Source organism: Porites lutea, chromosome 8, assembly GCF_958299795.1.
Source record: "Porites lutea chromosome 8, jaPorLute2.1, whole genome shotgun sequence".
NCBI classification, from domain to species: domain Eukaryota; kingdom Metazoa; phylum Cnidaria; class Anthozoa; order Scleractinia; family Poritidae; genus Porites; species Porites lutea.
The window spans coordinates 29,883,229-29,906,313 of record NC_133208.1 but is presented as its reverse complement, the minus strand read 5'-3'; the positions used below and the strand labels follow the sequence as shown (position 1 = coordinate 29,906,313).

The following is a 23,085-nucleotide window of genomic DNA, read 5'->3' as shown; positions in this document are numbered from 1 at the left end:
GAAACTGTTAGAACTTTGACCACGTTTGAGTGCAACAAGAAGAAAGTTACAGCTTACGTCAATCTAATGTAAGCCAACACTCTTGTTTTTCTGGGCTAAATCAGAAGCGGATCAAGTCTAACTTGCAACTTTCCCTCAAACTCCCCTCTTCGAGTGGCTGTGAAAGAAAACGATCGTAAAACTAGAAAAATGAAAACCGTAAACTCTTCAAAATCTCAACGAGTCCTTGAGTTTGTTCCGTCAATTAGACCATCGTTTCTTTCTGTTGTATTAGTTTTCGTATGCGGATGTCTCTGGGTGAAAAATGAAGCAACAAACGAACGACTGATTTCACTGGAATCTCGTATTTACTGTGTTCCTTGCACTAAGCGTGGCACCATTGGTAATCTTGACAGGATGACTTTCTCACCGACAAAAGATGTCGCAATAGACCTTTCCAGGAAGATGCAGAGACAAGTTTCAGATGATGGGAACGGCTATACCTTAGGTGAAATTTATTCTTACTCTTCTTACTTGGATGGCCTTGTGTACTTTGAGGATGTTTATAGACCCTTCCTCCCAAAATAGTATCAGATTTTAACTTAGATTGTATGAAACTGTTTTGTAATGCTCCCTAGATGTCAGTAGTTATGCCACTGCCACTGACAAAAAACCGAAGAGATCTACAGCGTAAATGAAGGTGAATTTATAAGTAATGTGTCGACCTACAAGGGCAGAGCAAGATTCCTTCCCGCACCAGATAGTCGATATCATTACCATACAGCTTTTCAACAAGATTGTCTTTTTAGGATTTTTAGCTAGACGACATTAGATGAGGTTCCTTAAACATCTCTTTTAGTGGGGCCTGCATGTGCTTCTGGTTTGAGGTTATTTGGGGTCTCGGAGTTGGAAGGTATTGCGTGATCAATTTCAAGCAATAATGACCCAATTCTTGGCAATTCATTTTTAGATTTATCTGTTTGCTTTAGATTGAGCTGTTTTCGTTTAGCACTTTCTGGATAAATTTTCGAATAGTATAGACATTATAGATCAGTACAGACAAAAGGCGTGTATTAAAAGATTATTTATTCAGGGAGATATTTCCGTTTCTTCAAAGGAGTTCAGTCTAACTTGAAAAACCTAATTGAAAGTAGGACTGGTGCTGATTCAAGATCTCAGTTGGCTTGAAATTCGTACGAAGGTCTTAAGATTCGATTCTTGTTCTTTTGTGAGTTACCTTTATCAGAAATGTCAGCCGTATTATTCTTTCGTTCCTTCTCGATCTTGCTCAATTTTACAATTTACCCATGGGTAATTAACAGGTATTATCTAATTTTACTTTACCGCAGTCAGCCCGTTGCCAATAAAGGCCTCAGCAACCATCCGGGTAAGAAAGCGAAGAAACTTTTTGAACGATACTTCAACTGGCGTCACCATACAAGAAGTCAGAAAAGAAATCAGGAAACAGTTTGAACAACTTATGCCCACCAAGTACTGTAAGTCAAGTGAGAAGGTATGTCCTTCAGGTCCCCCCGGATATCCTGGTCCCATTGGAGCGAGGGGACCACGTGGCAGGAGGGGACCAAAAGGAAAGAAAGGCCCTCAAGGTCTAATGGGACCTCCTGGAAAATCCGGAAAAACAGGAATAACGGGTCCTGCACGACCGAAAGGAGAAAAGGGAGATAAAGGAGACCCTGGGCCAAAAGGCATGCCGTGACCACCTGGAAGGCCTGGGAAATCGATATCTGCTCCACAAGTGACGTTGTCGCCAGCAGAGCAGACACGAGATGAGGGCGGAAATACGGCATTTTATTGCACGGTTGCAGGAAGCCCTTCCCCAATCGTGGAATGGCAATTTAAGGGCACAAAGCTTCTGTCAGGTGCAAAGTATCTGATTAAAGAAGGAGAGTTGATCGTTAGAAATCTGAATTACAGCGATGCTGGACCGTACACATGTGCTGCCAGAAACATTCTTGGATCGTCTGAGGCCACTAGCAACTTGACTGTTCGAGGTAAGAGGAGCATTTAACTTAGAGTTTTGTTATATCTGGCTGCTTGATTTTGTAGTCTTCTTTGTGCTCAGAGAATGCGTGAATACGAGGTTTGAATATAAGAATGAATGGCACCTTTCTTTACTCATTTACTTTTATCTCTTCTTTCATTTTTTCTTATTTCTTAAGCAGTTTATAACGCCAACCTTAAATTTACTCACTCATACCTTGTGCTAATATGATCAAGGACTATAGAGTTTGCTCATTGGCATTAGGCTAGTAGTCACGAGAGTAGTTCAACGTTTAATGTGAGCCATACAAACATAAAGACAATAAATGATGTTAAAGATAATAACACATGACAGGAATATTTCGACCTTACATGAACGCGAGGGCACACAACACCATCCTTCTCCTTCTCCCTTTTTAGCTTAGACCACCCGTGGAGGTTACTTAGGTTAATTTTTGCTGGATATGTGCCACTGGCCTCTCGGAACTCCTACCCTATTATATTTTATGCATGCTGGTCGATCATGTATCGGCTCTATTTCAGGTCTTCCAATCTTCACAAAAGATCCACCTTCACTTGCCACACCAGTTCAAGGCACTACGTTTCAAGTAACATGTCAAGCTGACGGATATCCTCTCCCCGCGGTAACCTGGACTAGAGCAGCAATGCCTTTACCTGCTGGAAAGACTACTATAAACCAAGGCACACTTACGATTAACAACTTGAGTCCTGCCGACAACGGTTTTTACGACTGCGTAGCTACTAACATTATGGGAACAAAGAAGAAAAGAATCAACCTAGCAGTGCAAGTGCATCGTTCAGGTTTGTATTGAAGGCACCTTCTCACTATGTATATACCTGTTTCAATAAAAGGTTGCTTTGGCAATTGGGCACTGGGCATTTGGGCGTACGGAATTCACTGCAATGAATTGCTTGAGCGTCCACCAAACAATAGCTTCCTAGCGCGCAATTATACAATGCCCAAAGCAAAAATCTCGTACTCTTAGATTAAACGTTCATTTCAGTAATGCAAATCTTCTTATCCAGCTTGCGATCTTGGTTAAACACCAAATAAGAGTGTTAAAACATTATGAAAGACAGTTTTTCGAAAGTCTAACTTTGCCACTGCGAGAACTATACGGGTGTACCGAAATATATCGCAGGGTGATCGATTCGAAGACTGCATTTTTTTCATTTTTGTTTTTGTTGTTTCTTTGTATGTTTGTTTTTCAGGCATTCAAAAACCATCTGATCACTGCTAAGCCAGACGAGAGCTACTGTCATTGCGAGTGTACGTTGCGCTTACAGAAATTTGCAACTTAAGAGAATTACGCGAGTTTACTGGAGTTTCAATGATCTTTTATGCTTGAACTTCCTTAATAGCGCGCAGATCACGTCATGATGCATGCATACATGCTGTCTTTAGTCACTTGCAATGTTACTCTTTTTCTCAATAACATTTTCTTTTTCTCTTTAATTTTCTAACAACATTTTAAAAACTTTTTACATGTCGATAAAATAATTGTTCGCAATTATGGACGTTGGCTTTTAACACTTAGGTTTTGAAAGCTCAGTCATTGTGGGAAACAACAGAAATCACTTGACCTTGTTAAGAAACTGGCTAGCACCTGTGGAAAAAAGCGTGAATTCTCTCTGGAAACGCTGTTGGCATGCATCCGTGGACGGCTGGGCTGGAAGTACATTTCACTCCCGATGTGACGGCAAGGGCCCGACTGTGACAATAATAAGGGTCGGGAGATATATTTTCGGAGGATACACAAGTATTTCATGGGGTAAGTGAGCATTGTAAGCCATGGCAGTGGCATTTATACCTTTGGCGTAATTGGCTAGATATGTTCAGCTAAAAGTGCAGCTTGGTACTTAACAGTATGGAATCATGTGACGTTACCTTTCTTACATGGTTAAGCAGTGGCGGACAAAGGTTCTAGGTTAATAGCTCTAGATGCGGGCCCATATCCCCACCCTCCCCTCGAGGACCGCCCCTCCTACACTCACATGGTGTGAATGAGCAACCCCCTCCCCTCCCCCCCCCCCCCCCCCACCACCTTCACTCCTTCTCTAGAGTTCTGGTTCTGCAGATAGTAAGCGATACATTTCTAGCTTGTCAAAACGTGCCCGAATTCGAGGCTAATACTATTATAATAATAATTTTGAGTTTATAAACTACGGATATTGTTCTGACTTTCTTGCCACCCTGATCTTCTATCTTTCAATTCCCATATTGCAAAAGTAGCGACTAACGTGCTTTATCACAAGTTTTTGGTGAAATTTGCAAATTTCGGCTAAGAAAACACACTCGATCGAATTTGTTTTATGAGAATAAGGTATTTATTGTCTTTAATTAATAATAATAATCATCATCATTGTCATTATTATGACAGGCACAAGGACAATGTCGCTAACTTATCTTAGAAAAGTTTTGTTTCATTTCTTTTAGCTTCTGGTTCTGGCCGGTATCAATACGACTCAAAAGCCTTCTTATTTTCGCTGGTAAACAAACCAGGATGGGCGCCTGTCAAATTGTCTCAGTCAGGGCAATCTAGTTCTAGCAGAGCACATTCCATATACTTTCGCTTATCTTATGGGCCTACATTCGGAGGAGGACATGACATTAACATCTATAACTACGCGTCATCTAATAGCAATTCTTACAGCGACCTTGGCTTTACTTACAGCCCACCGAGCGGATACAGCTACCGCAGCACCTTCGCCAAAACATTCCTGGCAGGATCGTACAGGTTCACACCAGACGAAGTTGAAACCTTTTACGAAACAACCTAATTTAAAATATAATTCGTGACACTGGATTTGATATTTGAGCTGAGCTTATTGTACAAGTAGACGCTTAGAGGTGAACGAATCTACAGCACTAAGCAAGCCCCTTATATCTAAATCACAACACAGTCATTAGAAAGTATACTACAACATTTTACAAACAAACGAAAAATAGGATAGTCAAAAAGAGAAATGATTTTGATATCTTTAACTGGTCCAACTGCTCTGATTATAAATGGCTGATTAAAGCGTGTTATAAAGTATCTCCCAAGCTGTTCACAGCACCGCGTAGGTCTTATACCCAATCCTAATCTTTTCTTTTTTTACCTGGGTACGAGTCTGGGGGCAGCTATACTGTCACCTGTCAGAAAACAGTTACATCCTTATCATGTGGGCAACGAAATCTCAGCTTCCGAGTAAACAAAGTTAAAAAAAAAAAGCAGTACAATGATATTTTACTGAACCAGGCTGGCCTTCATAAGTGTTATAATAATCCATAAGTAAACTTAAGAGTCTTAAGATAACAGTGATCAAAGTTTGGTTTTACACCAAATTACAATTTGATACTGGCGTTACAACTTTACATAAACAGAAGCAATACTACACTTAATCCTGAAAAAAAAAATCAAATGGATATGTATCCTCGACAGCAGAAATATGCAAATAACAATAACAGACAGAGAGAAAAACAGGGGATAGACTCAATTGAGACAACATTTGCTTTTTTCCCATTTTTTGTCATGGAATTCTACCTTATTCCTCATAAATGCTATTCTACCTTCTATATTGTGTATCGCTCCGATTTTTATTTTTAAGACCCGCATTGCTGGTTTAACAGCATATAATTTACAGCGATAAATGTAAAACTTGGCCACTAAAATAAGATTGTTTACAATGACAAAATCTTCTCCTGCGTTGAATATGCCAAATAAGACGTTAAAAAACGACAAAGGTCTGGTTCCAATTGATATTACATTCCATAAACCAAGAACGGAGCGCTACCCAAAAGGATCTTGTTATTTCGCAACTGTATAACAGATGCTCAAGGGATTCAATCTCGTTTTTACAAAAGGTGCATTGTGACGAATCAATCATCTTAATTTTAAATAACTTTTCATTCGTGAAAACAAGGTTGTTCAAAACCTTGTATTGGAATTCTCTAATTTTTGTTTCTAGCGACACTTTAAGGGAGAGCGAATATATTTCGTTCCAATCAAACTGAACATCAGGAAATTGATCCTGAAACCTCTTTTGAGTAGATGGAGGAGTTTGTTTCGCCATTTTGAATGCATTGTAAAGAGATTTTGGCGTGACCGAAGACAGATCGACATCAGCGTCATCAATTTTAAGGTGGACCTTGTTCCTCAATTCAGGACGAGTGTAATGAGTGCTTTGTTTCACACGTTTTCTCCATTTACAGGTACCGCGTCAATAAGATCCATTAACTTAAAACGGTCAATCGGAGAGAGGTCCTGTTAACCCTTCTAAAGAAAAGATCGCCTACAGTTAAAATGTCTTCTGATGATAATGTGTTTATTGTTCCAAATTACTTGGTTCGCAACGTCCTCGTATGAAAGAATATTTTGTTTATTTAGCCGAGACCAGGCATCCAGACATTCTTTATAAAAAGGCGAAAGGTAAATTGGGAGTTTTTTTTTGTATCGAAATTACAGTGGAGGATGAAAATCCCCCCTACCCAAGACAGAAAATAATCCAGGGTTATTTTCCAAGAGCTATGGTATTCCTCGTCTGCGTATTTTTTTAATACCATTACTCTCAGAGCGCAAATCATTGAATGAATATCTAACATTTTCAAACCACCATCATAAATATCATTTATTAGCGCAGATCTTTAACATGGTCTTCAGGTACTGAGATCAACGCTGCTTTGCTAAGAAATTTCGGGATAATAAAAGACTTAATACAATCTGAATTTTTCCTATCAGGGTAAGGCCCTACCTTTCCAGCTATTTAAAGTTCCCTGGATTGATTTAAAGATGGACTCATAGTTGGCCTTCAATCTAGCTGGGGTATCATAATTAAAATAAACTCCCAACATTTTGATCATACTACGTATTTTGTGAGTAAAAACATCTTGAACAAGACTGTGAGGACCAATTGCAAAAATTTGTAAAGATGTCTGAAGTTGAAAGTATGAATTTGTATCTCTCAAGAAGCAGGTCATATTGTCGGCAAAAAGGGTCGTTTTGATTTGTTTCCCATTAATTAAAAAGCCTTTAATTTTTTTTCTTGAATTTGACATAAAAGCGTTTCCAACGCAAGAATGAGCAATAAAGCAGAGAGAGGATCACCCTGTCTTACCCCACATTTAACAAAAAAGATATCAGTTGTAAAGCCATTATTTGGTACACAGGTTGACAAGTTCCTATAGAAAGTCCTAATCCATTGAAGAAAATTCGGTCGAAAACCCATTTTCTGTCAAACCTGATATAAAGAATCGAAAGCCTTTTCAAAATCAATTGCGAATAGAATGCCGGATTCGTTCTGCATCATTATTTTGCCGATCTCAAGAACGTCATCGATAGTGTGTACCGCGTCTAAAATTGACCGTCCTTTTATGAAACCGTTTTGATTGGCGGGAATAAGTAATGGCATTACTGCTCCTAATCGTCTTGCGATAGCATTGGACGCAATTTTCACATCCACATTAACCTATACTATGAAATTGGTCGTCAATTTTAAGAAATCTTCTATCTTTTTCCTTCTTTTCTAACAGTGTACATCCTCGGAGACCCAGGGGCAGTTAGTCGGGTCGATAAAATGTTCGTGGTGAAAGTCTACTGTAAGATCGGTAAACTTTCACCACGAACATTTTATCGACCCGACTAACTGCCCCTGGGTCTCCGAGGATGAACAGTGTAATGCTTGTTTTGTGAACCAGATAACTCACCATGCTGGTGAGAATAATTTAGGGCATCTACGAGTTTTTACGAATAAGATGCCAAAATCCCAGGTGCTTGCAGTCACGTGACAATCCTGATCGCCTTCTAGCAGTGTAGCAATTAAATTTACCAGCGTTGGGTTACTATCTCATGTAAGCCCTACATATAAAATCTAAGGCACATCAGCACCTTTATGAATGAGCTATTATATAAAATACTTAACAATTATTCCTCGAGCCCGAATCCAGTAAGATACGCTGCAGGTAGATTTTTAGTTGAACAGCACTAGCGACCATAAGAAAGGAGCATAAAATCACGCACGCATAAAATCTCGTTCCTTTTAGTTCCTGAATGTCTCAAGAAGTCACATATAAGACTGTCAATTTCATGATCAGCATATAACAGGTGTGCCAAAGAAATTAAGGAAAATTTCTAAAAAAAACATTTCTTTTCGTTCAAGGCTCATAATTGTTTCGAAAAAGTCCTTGTAGTAACGTGTTCTTTCAGAATGAAAATCAGGTTATAGGCATTATAAGCATGAGTACGCTAGTTTTGAAATTTGTTCGTAGATAGAGGATATTACATGGCCGCGCGGAGATACGAAATTTCTCTTATTCAGAAGAGCGGCAATCCCGACTTATTGGAGCAGGTGTTCTAACTCCCTGAAGTCAGGTGACAGGAAACGAGCGAGGAAGTTAACCTTCCTTCAGAGCAGCGGAATAAAGTAGACACCCGCATAAAATTCACGGTTTTTTTAATGCGGGTGTCTACTTTTTTCTAGTGCGGAGTATATTCAGCCCGTGCCTGAAAAACAACATTCCTAAGACTCCAATACCGCAAAAGCCTCGGCAACTGATTACTCACTCCCACAGCATAAGAACTGAGCCCACAGACTAAGAAAATACCGCTTTGCTGTAATTCAAGGTTACCGAATATGGTACTGTCAGTATATCACAGAGCAAGTCAGTGCCCGAAATACGCTACCGTCCATCTTAGAAAAGCGGAGAATTAGTTAATTCAAGACTTCTACAGAGTCCACGTAATTCTCTTGATATACGTAAGTGTGAAGTATTGTTGCAATGTTACATCTTCTGCTTAATTTGTGTAATTGTGGTCGCAGAAATTAAGACTCCATCGTCAGATCATGCAGCCTAAAATAAAGAACTGTTTATATCAAGCAGCTAATTAACTAACGTACTAATCAGGCGTTCAACCGACAAAGCAACTTTTCAGAGGTAATACGACCTTGGTGGTTGTGTTTACTCCAAGCTTGGAAACACTAAGAGCTGCTTTCACTGAAATCAAAATCAACAAAATCATGAGTGCAGAGCAAAGAAGAAAAGATATGAAACTCTTATCGGCATTTCTTTTCGTGTCTTGCATTTACGCTTTAAACGTACACGGGATTGGGGAAAAGTTTATACAGCTACGATTTGTTTTTCACGATTCTCTCTACCTCAATATAACACCACTGGAAACTCTTCTTGTCGACGCAGGAGCGGATCCAGGATTTTTTTTAGGAGGGGGTGCACTCGTCTCTTGCTCCACTTCAACACCAATAAACCACATTGTTTTTTTTTTGCAGAATACCAGTTGTATTAGAAAACCGCAGGTCATCTCGGGGGGGGGGGGGGGGGGGTGCGCACCCCCTGCACCCTCCCCCTAGATCCGCCCCTGCGACGACAAGTTCGACTGTAGCTTTGCTTGTGTTCATACCAAACTCTGTATTTCCTTCAACTTGGCAGAGACGTCAGTAGAAAAACTTTTGTGCGAGCTTCTTCCATCTAGCATCTATAACAACACAGGGGAAATCGTTTTAAATTTTAAATTTGACCATTACAGCATACAGGTTAGTAGCAAACCTACAATAATTGATGTAGCCTAATATATAATGGCCCTTCATTGTTTTTACAACTTACGGTGAACCACAGACGAGAATGAATTCAAAGTTATCTCTCTAGAAGTGAAGATATAAAAGAGCGAAACAATAAAAGTGCTGAAGGCGGGTGTTTATTTTACCTCATTCTTCGATTCAATCACTTAACATATATGTTTTTAGGTTTATGTCTGGTTGTTCAATTTCTATATATTTTTTTGTTTCTTTCCAAAGTTTAATCGGCATTTTATTGTAATCCCGAAGAGCTTTCTATAAATACTGTTAGTAACTGACTGTTTTACTTATTACTTCCACCAAAGATGCATTTGACTGGTAGAACAAACTATACCAAGAAAATGACGCTTGAGAACTTCGAAAAAAGCTACTAACAGTCAAGGTTGTTGGTTGTATTAACAGGTTCTCGAAGTAAAGTGGTTGCATTGATAATGAGGAAGTGCAGAACGTTTGTTTCCATTCTAATCATAATCATTGTGTTTTAATGTAATGATTTTTTTTCCTGCAGAATCCTTGTACTAATGTTCCTTGTATGAACAATGGAATGTGCTCCCTGATTTCGTTCAGAGATGGAACGTATAGTTGTACTTGTCTTCCTGGATATTTTGGCGATGAGTGTGAAATCTGTAAGTTAACGTAGAATTACTTTAAGTTAACAAAAGCACCTTTTCGAGATATGAACAAGCTATTAAGATTTAGTAAAATCCAACTAGTGGTCTATTATCAATGCTGCGTTCTGAGCTACTACTAGGCTATATGTTATAGCCCCCTATATCTAGTAGCGAAAAGCCCGCGCTTTTTGGCGGCAAATAGGGATTAAAATCTAGCTTTAACTAGCTAAAAGTTTTTTAGTCTTGATATTTCTGACCAATTAGTTGGATTTTACTAAAACAATTATTCCTCTCGCCCTCATGGCCTCTGAGTCAATAGCCCTTTCGGCCTTCGGCCTCATGGGCTATTGACTCAGAGCCCAGCTTCTAGTTAGAGCTGTTCACCTCGGCTTTGCGTTGTATGTGAATATAAAATAACGGAACTCTTTTGCTTTTTTGTTAATTCAGATGTACCAGAGTGCCGGGACTATAACGTCCTCAGTCAGCCCAATCGACACCAGTCTTCTGGCCGAGGCACTAACTCAGACAGTAATCTTGTCCCCGACTGGTATCGCTTCCAATCAAGTTCATACTCAAGAATGGTAGACAATTGTATTCAGGTCCACAGATGCACTACAGATATAACTGGGCGATTAAAAGGTGGCCACCCTACATTTAAAGATGGCATCGTGGACAGGGAAGCTTGCTTCCACGGATGGCAAAACTGTTGTTATAGGATAGTTCAAATACGCGTAAGGGAGTGTCAAGGGTTTTATGTGTATGAGTTAAACCCGTCACCTGAAGGCAGGTATCGCTACTGTGCAAGAGGATGAAAGGTATCAGGTCCTTTAATGTGACTTGAGGAACTCTGGATCGTACAAAAGGGATATAATGTCGTGGACGTTGTGCGCGCGAAAACTACGCATGTCATTAATAATGATACAGCAATAAGGAAATGATTTATCTTGACCTAGCTGAGGCCCTCAATCCAATTTCAACCTTATTTCTCTCTCTTTTTTTTTTTTGCAAAAGAATCTAGATTAGAAGGACTTCTTCTAGATATGTACTAGCTATTTTTACAACCAGCTATACACTAAGGTCTTCTTCGGAGACCCAGGGGGTGTTAGTCGGGTCGGGAGAAGTTGCGCGAAGACAGTTTTCAAGCCGTGCTTGGTTACCATCCTTATACCGTTGTATTGCTTCCTATCTGCTTTTGGCATGACATTTATCGTTTATTTTTTATCTTTCCGGCTGGTACCGCTTCCAGTCAAGTTCATACTCAAGAAGGGTAGACAACTGTATCTCGGTTCGCAAATGCAGCTCTGGTCTGACTGGGTGGCTGAATGGCGAACATCCCACCTTTGTAGATAGTATCGTGGGGAGGGAAGTTTGTTTCCACGGGTTATTAAACTGTTGTTACTGGACAGTTCAGATACGCGTTAGAGAGTGTCAGGGTTACTATGTGTATGAGTTAAACCTGTCACCAACAGGAAAGGTTCAGCCGCCATTGTGCAAGCGCGTGAACGTTACGTTATCGGGCGCTTTAAGCATACGTCAAGATTCGATTAACAGACAGCACGCGTTAATAAAAAAAAAACTGTTTCATGAACTGATGTCATTGGAAATAAAACCAGAAAAGGGCAATGAGTTATTTTCTTGCCCAAGAGCTCAATTCAGTACGCCCGCATATGCGTTGAAATACTATCCCGTGGGCTACTCCACTCAGTCTGTCCCGAAATCAGACACTTGTAATCATGTAACAAAGTAAGGTGCGCTACTTGGGGAACCCTAAGTCGTATGTATAAACAATACAAAAGAGACTGATTTATGTCTAAGACACTGCTAACAAACAACATGCGCTAGTAAAAGACCGTGTCAAGCAGCTGTCATTGTAAATACAACAAAAATGGACAACGAGTTACTTAACCAGCATATGCGTTGTGTGGCACTTAGAGAGGGGCGGCTAAGTCTGTCGCCCTTAACCTTAACTATACAAGATAAACATAGTGACGTTCAACTAGAATCTTAATCAAAATAGTTGTATAACTGGCTCAGTACTAGCACATCTAAAATCTTGAAAAAAAATTGAGAAAAATGGACGATACTGCGTCTAGTTTCAAGATAAAGCTTGAAAGAACTCACTGTGGCAACTACAGATACTCCATCCCCCCCCTCCCCCCAAAAACAACAATGTTGAAGACCGGCTGGATCATTTCTGATCCCGAATAAACAAATTTGATCAGGGTGGGGCGAGGGGAGGGGCCATAGCGGTACCAAATCCGCGGGATAGGCGTTCTGTGGGTAAGAAAGTGAAAATCTCAATACTTTTTGCAAAGATTGTAACGTATGAAGTGCATATATTGCCGCTAAATAATTAGGTAATCCCAGTTTGCAAGGAAATGTTTCCTCTATTCAATAAAGTATGTTTGCCAGTGAACATAATGTCCCTTGGTCCAGTTCACGCAATATGCAAGAGAAATCACTCTAATGAAAATGATATTGTTACGAGGCGTGAGGAAGAAAGGAAGGGACAGACCAATAGGAAAGTTACATGAATTTTTTTCGTTAGCATTTTCTTTGTATTCATTTTCTTAGGCCAAAGCATGAATATTTTTTGGGGTTACTTGGAGTGCTGGTCCGCGCGTAGCCCCTTGCCGTCCCTATAAAGACTTGTTTTTTTTTTACGTCAACCTTAATGACATGTTTCTCTAGGCGAAATTTTTAAGGATCCAATTTACTGGCAAGTTTCCCACTCACCTCCATCTTCCGTGCATGGGACGATTGGCAAGCTGCAGAAATGAAATCCTCGAACTCCCCGGCAGAATCTCGTCGTCTCCTTGATTTTGTTCCGTCAATAAGACCATCGTTTCTTTCTGTTGTATTAGTTTTCGTTTGCGGATGTCTCTGGGTGAAGAATGAAACAACAAACGAACGACTGATAGTGCTGGAATCTCGCGTTAACCTTTTCGCCTGCGTTCAGAGTGTCTCGACTGAAAATACTGACAGGATATCTCTTTCACCGACAGAAGCTACAGCAACAGATCTTTATAAGAAGGTTCAGACACATGTATCCGAAAGGATCGGTTATACATCAGGTAAGATCTTCACTTCAGATGTTATTTAGATGCAGATACTTGTTTAGAACTGAGTTTATCCTCTTTTGATTTAGGTATAATCTTTCATGGTGTGAGTTTGCGCTTACATACGGGATCTTTGGATATTGCATAAGATAATCAACTAACACTGTATAAACCCTTCAGGGGCACCCAACGAGAATGTAGTTCAAAACTACTTAAACATAGCATTGTTAAACGTATTTTAGTATTTAAACGGTAGATATAGGCAAATTTTTATCCCCTAAAAATTTTTCATCTGTTCGGCTTTCCTAGCTGAAAGTCTAGTGATCCGAAAATTATAGGGATCAAAACTTACCCTTTCGAAAATTTCAGCCAGATAAAAGGCTCTCGAAAATTCTAGGTGACCTTTTAAGGGTAAAAATCCGTTAAAAATGGGCAATTATACCATTTTTTAGATGTTCGAAAATCCTGGGAGAAGCAGGCAAGTAATAAATTTTACAACAAATGTCCCGAAAATTCTAGATCTCAAATCTTCTTCAGAACAGATATTTTCCGAAAGTTGTCGTTGGGTGCCCCTGACCCTTTTGCAACACTCTGGCTCTGTTGTAATACTGCTTAGATATTCACTAAGCCACCTATACTGGTAAAACAATAAAGAAATTTTCGGTGTAAATGATGTTGAATTCATAGAACGAACGACGAACGACTTGCGAACGTGCAAGATATGTGGTCAATACTCAGGGGAGTACTCCTGTATAATTTTAAAAGCCATACAATTATGTGCCGCCACAAAGGGTGTAGTTCTTGGCCCTTTTTGGTCTGAAAACGCTGGTATAAACGTAGGTCATTTTGGTCTGGAATCGGGTTTGGTTTTCGAGGAACCTACTGGAGCGTATGCATGAACGTAGTTATCGTTTCAGTTCCACATGAATAAGAACGAAATAGAAATATGTGAATTCGAAATGCATTTGAAGAATTTTTTTGTTTGCGCTCTAATCTAAGTAATGATGACACATCTCTGTTTAAAGACCAGATCTAAAAACGGGTGCGGATTTTAGAGGACTGCATGGTCTGAAAGCGGGTGTAGAAAATTCAGTCTGAAATAGCACTGTCTGAATAAAATTGTTAGGGTGTCGTAAAATTTGAGATATTTTTTTAAATGCCTCTAGAGGAGTTCGATTAAGGAGTCTTAAGGCTTGCCAGGTTACCTGATAAAACCTTTGGTAACTTTGATAGGGTGGCAAGATTGAAAGTATGTTTATTGAACGGTCTCAGTTGGTTTAAAACCCGGGGGGGACGGACTTCCTTATAAGAGGCTACTAGGGATGTGCCGCTGGTTAGGGCCGCATTTTCACGACTGGATTGACTATAATGGGGTTGCATTTTCAATAGAATTACTAGAATGGGGTCGCACATTTTCGGATTTTTTGTGGTAAGACAGTTCTTATTTACGGTTAGCAAACGTATCAGAATGTTTTTTCTGTAGATGATAAGTAAAGTGTTCTTCATACAGTGTAAAAAATGGGACAATTCATAAAAATAAAAAGTGACTAAGTTTGGATCGCGAAAAATTCATATTTGCCCAAAAGTGACTAAGATAGGGTCTATAATTGATCACAGAATAGACTATAATGGGGTAGGGGCTCTTAGACGCCAGCGGCACATACCCAGCAAAAATTTACCCAAGTTCCCTTCCCCCGGGGTTTGAAATGTGTGCGTAGATCTAGAAATCGAGAATGTCAGCTTAGCTTTCCCTTGGAAGCAACAAGGGAAGAGGGATGAGGACAAATTAAAAAGTTGTTAACCTTGTTGTTGAACGCAACATCCAAAACGTTAATTTTATGTTAGAAATGTCAACCTTATCATTCATTCCGTTGATTTGTTCGTTATATTTTCTCCCTTATTTATTTTTAATATTAATCACTGGATATTAAAAAATTTCTTAATCTTACTTTACTGCAGTCAGCCCGTTATCAATAGAGGCATCGGCAACCATCCGATTAAGGAAGCGAAGAAAAGTTTTGAACGACACTTCAACTGGCATCACCATACATGAAGTGAGAAAAGAAATCAGCAAACAGTTTGAACAACTTATACCCACCAAGTACTGTAAGTCAAGTGAGAAGGTATGTCCTGGAGGACCCCCCGGATATCCTGGTCCCACTGGAGCGAGGGGACCACGTGGCAGGAGGGGACCAAAGGGAAAGAAAGGTCCTCAAGGTCGCATGGGACCACCTGGAAAATCCGGAAAAACAGGAATAACGGGTCCTGCAGGACCGAGAGGAGAAAAGGGAAGCAATGGCGAGGCAGGGAAGCCTGGGCCAAAAGGCATGCCGGGACCACCTGGAAGGCCTGGAAAATCTATATCTGCTCCACAAGTGATGTTGTCGCCGGCAGAGCAGACACGAGACGAGCGAGGAAATATAGCATTTTATTGCACGGTCGCCGGAAATCCTTCCCCAATCGTGGAATGGCAATTTAAGGGCAGAAAACTTCTGTCAGATGCAAAGCATTTGATTAAAGAAGGAGAGTTAATTGTCAGAAATCTGAATTACAGCGATGCTGGACCGTACACATGTGCTGCTAGGAACATTCTTGGATCGTCTGAGGCCACTGGTAACTTGTCTGTTCGAGGTGAGAGAAGCATTTTAGTCCTGAGGTTTGTTGTATAACAGACCGTCAAATTTTGTTTGCTATATCAGTATGACTGATGTTACATGTTCTTGCAAGGTATTAAGGTTGTGAGAATTGAACGGCGCATGAACATCTCAAGAAAACTATACGATGTGAAGGCACACTTACAGAACATTATCCTCGCCTGACCTATTTTGACACGCTTTCAGAATCCGGTTAAGGCTTTAGTAGCCGTCAGACTACGACTTCTTGAAAAAACCCTCTAACAGATTTACCAGCTAATAACTAATTGGCCTGGTTTCATCGCTCCTTTTTTGTCTGTTATGCAAACGAACATTTTTTGCACAAAAATTCCCGGAAAAGGAAACACCTAATTTGTCATTTTTCTCCGTTGTAATCCTGCCGTTTCCCGGAGGGTACTTCTATAGTTGAAGTACATAATAGTGTAGGGAAATCTGTCATTTCGGTCTGTAAGAAGATCTAAAAGGGCTAGCGGAAGGATTTTATGGCTGTGAAAAAGTCGACAAATTTTTCTGTCTTTGTCATTTATTCAGTTAAAGCCAGTGCGGGAGGCAGCGTGGCCGAGTGGTCAGCGTGTCGGACTCGCAATCCGGCGGTCCCGGGTTCAAGTCCCGCTCGGGCCACTTGCCGGATTTGTTCTCGGTCTTCCAGAGTTCAAATCCTCGGCCGCGCTTGTAAATAGCCAACTGGTTGCTTCCTGCCAGTTGGGGTTTAAAAATCCTGTTATGTTGTATTTGAATTTAGTATTTACTGATTGTTAAGCGCTTTGGATCACTAAGAGAAAGGCGCTATATAAGTGCATATTATTATTATTATTATTATTATTATTAGTATTAGTATTATTATTATTATTATTATTATTATTATTATCATTAAGTATAAAACCTAAGAATTTGCTCTCCACAAAATAATTAAGTGACTTTTGTTATCAAACCTCTAGTCACTTGCAATGTTACACCTGCAGGTCCGTAGCTAGGTTTTTGTAACCGGGGCAAATTATCGCGAGTGCCGAAGGCACGAGCCTTGTAGTGGGGTCTGGGGGTATCCTTCCCAAGAAAATTTTCAAATTTGAAGGCTCCAAAACGCTATTTTCAGCACTTGTCATAAGATGTGTCTCCGAAAAATCGACCTCGAATAATGAAAATGGCAAACAAATGTCAGTCACTATAATCAAAATAACTAAAGAAAAGTTTGAGTCTAAAGAAAACAAATCCATCCACAGGGTTGATTTGTCTGGCTCAACAGGTCTGGCGTGGGGGGAAGATGCCCCCCTTTTCCCCCTCCCCCCCCCCCCCCCTCCTGCAAGCTGCGGCTCTGACTTCATGAAGAATTCATTTGCTGCCGAATTTTTAAACTGTTCTACTTGGCTCCAACTGTAAGGGTTCTTTTGTCAAGTAGTAAAAGTCGAATTTTTTCCTAGGTTTGCACGATTCTGTTATTGTGAGAAACAACAAAAATCACTTAACCTCGTTAAGCAACTGGCTTCCACCTGTCACAAAATTAGCAGGCTTTTAAATTTTGTTTGTTATGTCAGTATTGTTGGTTTTCACATAACGTCACTAAAATTCAAACTAAAAAAACAAATCGATCCTACGGAGATTTTACTTTCACGATGCATTAGAGCAGCTGAAAAATAATTTTCATACAAATGTTCGCCTCAAAAGGGTTCTTGGTTTTGTGATAGAGTACTTTTGAATTTCTAAGCTTTTGCGTGACGCGGCATTTACATGACGGCCAAGAGAGCTGTCATTTAGGTTAAAAAATGACTTTTTTCAGGAAATTTTGCTATCTAAACAGTTTATGTATTAGAAAAAGTATTACTTCAATGTTTATGAGTTTCTCGAAGAATAAATTTACGCTTTTGTAGATAAACTCGGTAACAGATGTTTCTGTTGGCTTCCGTCCGCTATGTTGGAGCTCATCCCGGTGAGTACCAGCATGGCGTCTCCATACAAATCTTTATAAGTTTGGGTAAAACATTTCTTCCGATATCTCGTATACGAAATATTCCACTGAGCTGAATCTTGGCGAGGGTCTTTGTATATGTACCTCCTTTCATTCCCCAGATTCTGGACTTTATCTATTGAACGGTTTAGATTTTTATTTTGATCTATTTTGAATGGCGTGACACTGAAAACCAGCAATATGCTACATGTCCTCGCGTGAGGTAAGGTTGCGAGAATTGAACAGAACCTTTTAAAACATCTCAGGAATCCTGTAGGATGTAAAGGCATAGAGCACCATCCTCAATCAATCAATCAATCAATCAATCAATCAATCAATCAATCAATCAATTAATAACGTTATTAACGTGTCATAGCTTCTAACGCAACACAAGTGGTGAACTAATCAGGGACCCTCCCCTTGTCATCTTACCCCAGAGTTAATTGAGCCAACCTGGTGCCTCACCGATGAAATGCCGAGGTCGTGTAAAATGCCAAGGTCGATTAGTGACCCTTTCACACTTTTAGTGGCCGTGACTTCTAATTCCAGAAAAAGACACTAACAAAGTTTAGGCCTCTTTTAGGCCTAGATTTTTGATAGTTTTTTTTCTTAGTAATGCTTAATTTTCCTTTTCCCACTTTTAAATTATTCACAATTGTAAATAGTTTTCTATCGTGGACATATATTTAGTTTTTAATTTGTAAACAATACGATATAGTTTAAAATTTTAAATATTACTTATTGTTCTGATACTTAAATAAAGTGTTTGTTATTTAAGTGCTAATCAATTATTTGAATTTGTTTCTTCTCTCCTTTTCCTTTCTGTTATACAGATGAACATCTTGTACAAAGTTTCCCGAAAAAATAAAGATCTATGTGTTGTCATCTTTCTCAGTTGCAATCCTTTAGACTATATGAGGGCTTCATAGTAACCAGATAATTTTTTTTCAGGTCTTCCAATCTTCACAAAAGTTCCACCTTCACTTGCCGCACCACTACAAGGCACTAAGTTTCAAGTAACCTGTCAAGCTGAAGGCAACAACAACAACAACAACAATAAGCTTTATTTGCATGACCATAACAAAGTATTACAGTATTGCAAAAGCTACTTGAAATTACTTATTGATTTCTTGTAAATTAAACATTTAAAATAATTTGAAACTTATCAATCATTGTTTATTTCTAACCATCAGTAGGATTAATTATTCCGGAGATAAGTTTGTCTCTCAATTCAAAGCAAGTTGATATAAATGAAATTAATTGGATGTTAATAAAATAGTCAGGAGAATTCATCAGATGTGATAATAAGGACTCATGTGATTGTAGTCGCAGAAACGGTATTTTAGGATCTAGTTTAGAGAAGAACATATCTCTTATGGAAGAAAAACTTGGACAATCTAATAAAAAGTGAGTTTCATCTTCAATTCTGTTACAATTGCAGAGATTGCATAACCTTTCGTCACGTGGTAGATTGTCGTATCTACCTGTCTCAATCCTAAGTTTGTGACTGCTTATTCTCAGTTTCACTAATGTTTTCCTAGAAGGGTTCTTTCTTGTTAAATCTAGGTAGACAGAACGGCTATAATTCGTTTTGATTTTATAATAAAAGTTAAGTTTTTGTGAATGTTGAAGGGTATGATTCCAGTAAGTGATATATTTCTTTTGCATAAGATCTACATATTGCTTAATTTTACATTTATTCAGTAAATTACAATTAAAGCCTGGGAAATCATAGTAGTCAGTCATCTTCTTAAGACTGGAGTAAAAACTATTTTGACCACTATGATAAAGGTCAACAGATATTTTTAAAGATTGTTTAACTATAGAATTTTCATCTTTTTCTTGGAGATAGTTTAAGTAATTAAGTATCTTGTTATTTATATCAATGATCAGAGGGAATCTGCCAAGTTCAGATCTGCATGCAACATTGGATGACTTGTTATGGACTTCTAAATATCGTTTACAGAAGTGCAAATGAGTTTTTTCCAATCCGGAGTTATCCCATGACTTAAAATCTGATTTCACAAAGGCACCCCAAACTTCACTGTTGTAAGTTAAAATCGGTGAGACCATTGTGTCAAAAATTTTATTTGCAAGGGAAGGTTTCAGTTTACTAAAATCAGTGTGGCGTCTTAGACTAAATAGAGCATGAAGGGCTTTTTGCCGAAGATGTTCAAGTGAGAGTGTAAAATTTCCGGGAGACGAGATGCGAGTCCCTAAGTAAGTATAGTCTTTTACAATGTCTATCATTTCATTTCCTACGTGAAAAACATAATCACATTTTTTTTGCGCCTTTTTGGAAAACCATTATTTTGGTTTTCTTGGGGTTGATTTTAAGCATCCAGGCGTTGCAATATGAAGACAATTTGTTTAGGCAATTTTGTAATCCTAGTTTCGATCGTTATAATATAATAAGGTCGTCAGCATAAAAAAGAGAATTGAGTTTGGTGCCATTTGGTAGCACAAACGGATCAGATAAAATATTGTTGAATGAAAAAGCTAGATCATTAACGTATAGGTTGAAGAGAAGAGGGCTTAAAATGCAGCCTTGACGCACACCTCTAGTGTATTGAAAAGGTTGTGTTTGGTTATTTCCAATCCTAATAGAACAGGTAGAGTTTGAGTATAAACTTTTTATGACTTTATAGAAGTTTCCTCGGACATTTATTTGTAACAGCTTGTATAAGAGTCCATCGTGCCACACCGAATCAAATGCTTTTCTAAAGTCCACAAAACATGCGTATACTTTCGTTTTGTGACAGTTAACGTATTTGTCAATTAATGTTCGTAGTGTAAGAACATGGTCAGCGGTTCGATTATTTGCTAAGAAACCTATTTGAGATTTATGAAGTATGTCACGCGACTGAATGTGCTTGAGAAGTCTATGATTGAGAATTGAGCAAAATAGTTTCCCAAGACAACTAGAAATACAAATTCCCCGATAATTTGAGTGATCACTTTTAGTCCCACTTTTAAAAATTGGTGTTATAAGGCCACCGCACCATGTTTGAGGCATAGTGCCTGACGTCAGAACAGCGTTAAATAACTTCAAGTAAATAGACATTAGTTCATTTAAGCTGGATTTGATCATTTCATTTTTTATTCTATCTGAATACGAAGATTTGTTGTTTTTGAGTTTGTTAGCCGCTGTGCGTATTTCGAGTTCAGTTATTAGGTAGTCCAAGGCATGTGATTGTGTTGTTGCGTCTTCTAATCTTGTTAACTCATCGATAATGGCTTCTTGGTGTGAATTAAGAGGCTCGTTTGAGTGTAGTGACTGGAAGTGAGACAACTAACTTTCTTCTGAGATTGGCGGGGTACTAGTTTCCTTCATAGAATCATCCATAGATTTCAAGCAGTTCCAAAAATTTCGGCTGTTTGAGTTATCTATCATGTCTTCCAGTTCCGAAATCTTAGTATGATAGTATTCTTTTCTCTTCTGTTTCAGAACGTTTTTGTACTGTTTTAAGACAGTGTGATAGTTTTCCCTAAGCGTAATATTGAGAGGATCTCTGTGTTTTAGATTAGCAAGTTTCCTCAATTCGTGTCTCTTAAGACGACATTCTTTATCAAACCATTTTTTGTTAGACGAAACAGAAGATAATCTAGTATATCGTCTTTTAACGTTCTTAATTTTCAAACAATGTTTTGCGGTTGTAAAAAGAATCCTTTCTACTGCATCGAGAGAAGAGTTAATGTGTTTGTCTGGCCTACTGTCAACAAGAAAATCATGTACCATTCTCTATATGTCTCTTGTTTGCAGTGCTGTTTTAAATTTTTGTGATGAATCATTTTCCCATATAAACTGTTTGGGTAAACGAATTAATGTATCATTGGTATTTTCTGTAGCTAAGTGGGTATTTACCTTAGTAATGTTAAGCCATGTCATTATTGGACTGTGATCTGATAAACTCGACGGCTCTTTGACAACAAAATTCGCGATAGAGTGGAATAAGTCTTGGTCGCATATTGCATAGTCAACAACACTAACTCCTAATTTACCATGAAATGTTGGCCTTCCCAGCGAATCGCCACGGGATCTACCATTCATAATCGTTAGATCTGCACTCCTACATATTTCTAAAAGCCGTTTACCGTGGTTATTTAATTCGTTATCAAAGCTGTGTCGCTGAAGGGCGCATAAGGAGAATTCAGATTGATCGTTTGTTATAATGGTGTTGCCCTCTTGACAGACATTGTCTGAGTATTTGCCTGTTCTAGAGTTGAAATCACCCATGAGAAGAATTGATCCAAAAGCCGAGAATTTCTCAATATCGTTTTCAAGTTCTTCAAATAGTTCAGGATAAAAGTAAATGGAATTTTGAGGTGGGATATATGTGCCACATACATAGATATCTTTTTCGGTTTTTGTATATTCTTTGGCAATCTTAAACCATAGAAAATTCGGAGATTCTTTTTCCACTGAAATCCAATCATTAAAGTTTGATTTAAAAATCAAAGCTAGGCCACCTGAGCTCCGACCACATTTTCTGTTTTTTAAAGCACTTGTACTCACAATGTTGAAGCCTTCAAGGTCAATACTTACTGATTTCCATGTCTCGGAGAGAATTATGAAATCAAAATTGTTAATCATTCGTAAACAATCAGGATCCCGTAATTTGTTACCTAATGATTTTGAAGAAAGTCCATTGATGTTCCATGCAAAAAAGGATAACTTATTGGACTGACTTAAGTAGTTTGGCATATCGGTATCTTATCTCAAAGGAGAATTTACTGGATATCCTGGTAAATAGGTCAATTTCATTACTAAAAACAAGGGGAAAATCAAGATCTATATCAGTGAATAAGAGTAACTAAAGTAAAGTCTTAATAAATCGTAAAAATGATACCAGTTCCTTAGGTATTTCTACTCCCGTCCTGTCAGACTGATTAGGTTGAGGGGAAGCAGGAGAGTTGATCGTTGTTGGAAGCGGACTGTTCTGTATATTACTAGGTAGTGGGTCTCGTGAAGTGTGACCATGTTTGACAGCATCACTGTAAGAGGAGTAGCCTTCAGAGGAACTTACGTAAGACGAGTATAATGGTGGAGGCTGTTGTGTCCTCGGAGTAGGGAACGCTCCAGTCTGGCTGTTTTTAACCGTATGAGTGAGAAAACCAGGCACTTCCATAGGCGTTGTGTAGAGCGGGCGCGAGGTTGGGGGCGGAGGGCGATGTACTGGATTCGGGGAAGAACGAACTGTTTTCGTTGTAGCTCGGCCACGTACTGCTGCTACAAGATTTGCGGCAAA

The 23,085-nt window shown here is 39.0% G+C and overlaps 1 protein-coding gene and 1 pseudogene across 1 annotated transcript in view; both read left to right on the top strand.

Moving 5' to 3' along the window:
- Positions 1-189: 189 nt before the first annotated feature.
- On the top strand, positions 190-5,173 carry LOC140945506 (uncharacterized; annotated as a pseudogene).
- A 7,652-nt stretch (positions 5,174-12,825) lies between these two features.
- The window catches only part of LOC140945896 (uncharacterized), a 28,080-nt gene continuing 17,820 nt past the window's right edge, over positions 12,826-23,085 (top strand). Inside the window, exons 1-2 of the mRNA XM_073394961.1 lie at positions 12,826-13,255; positions 15,200-15,363. Coding sequence (XP_073251062.1) covers positions 12,958-13,255; positions 15,200-15,363 — 462 coding nt within the window. The 5' untranslated portion in view covers positions 12,826-12,957. The remainder of the gene's footprint in view (positions 13,256-15,199; positions 15,364-23,085) is intronic.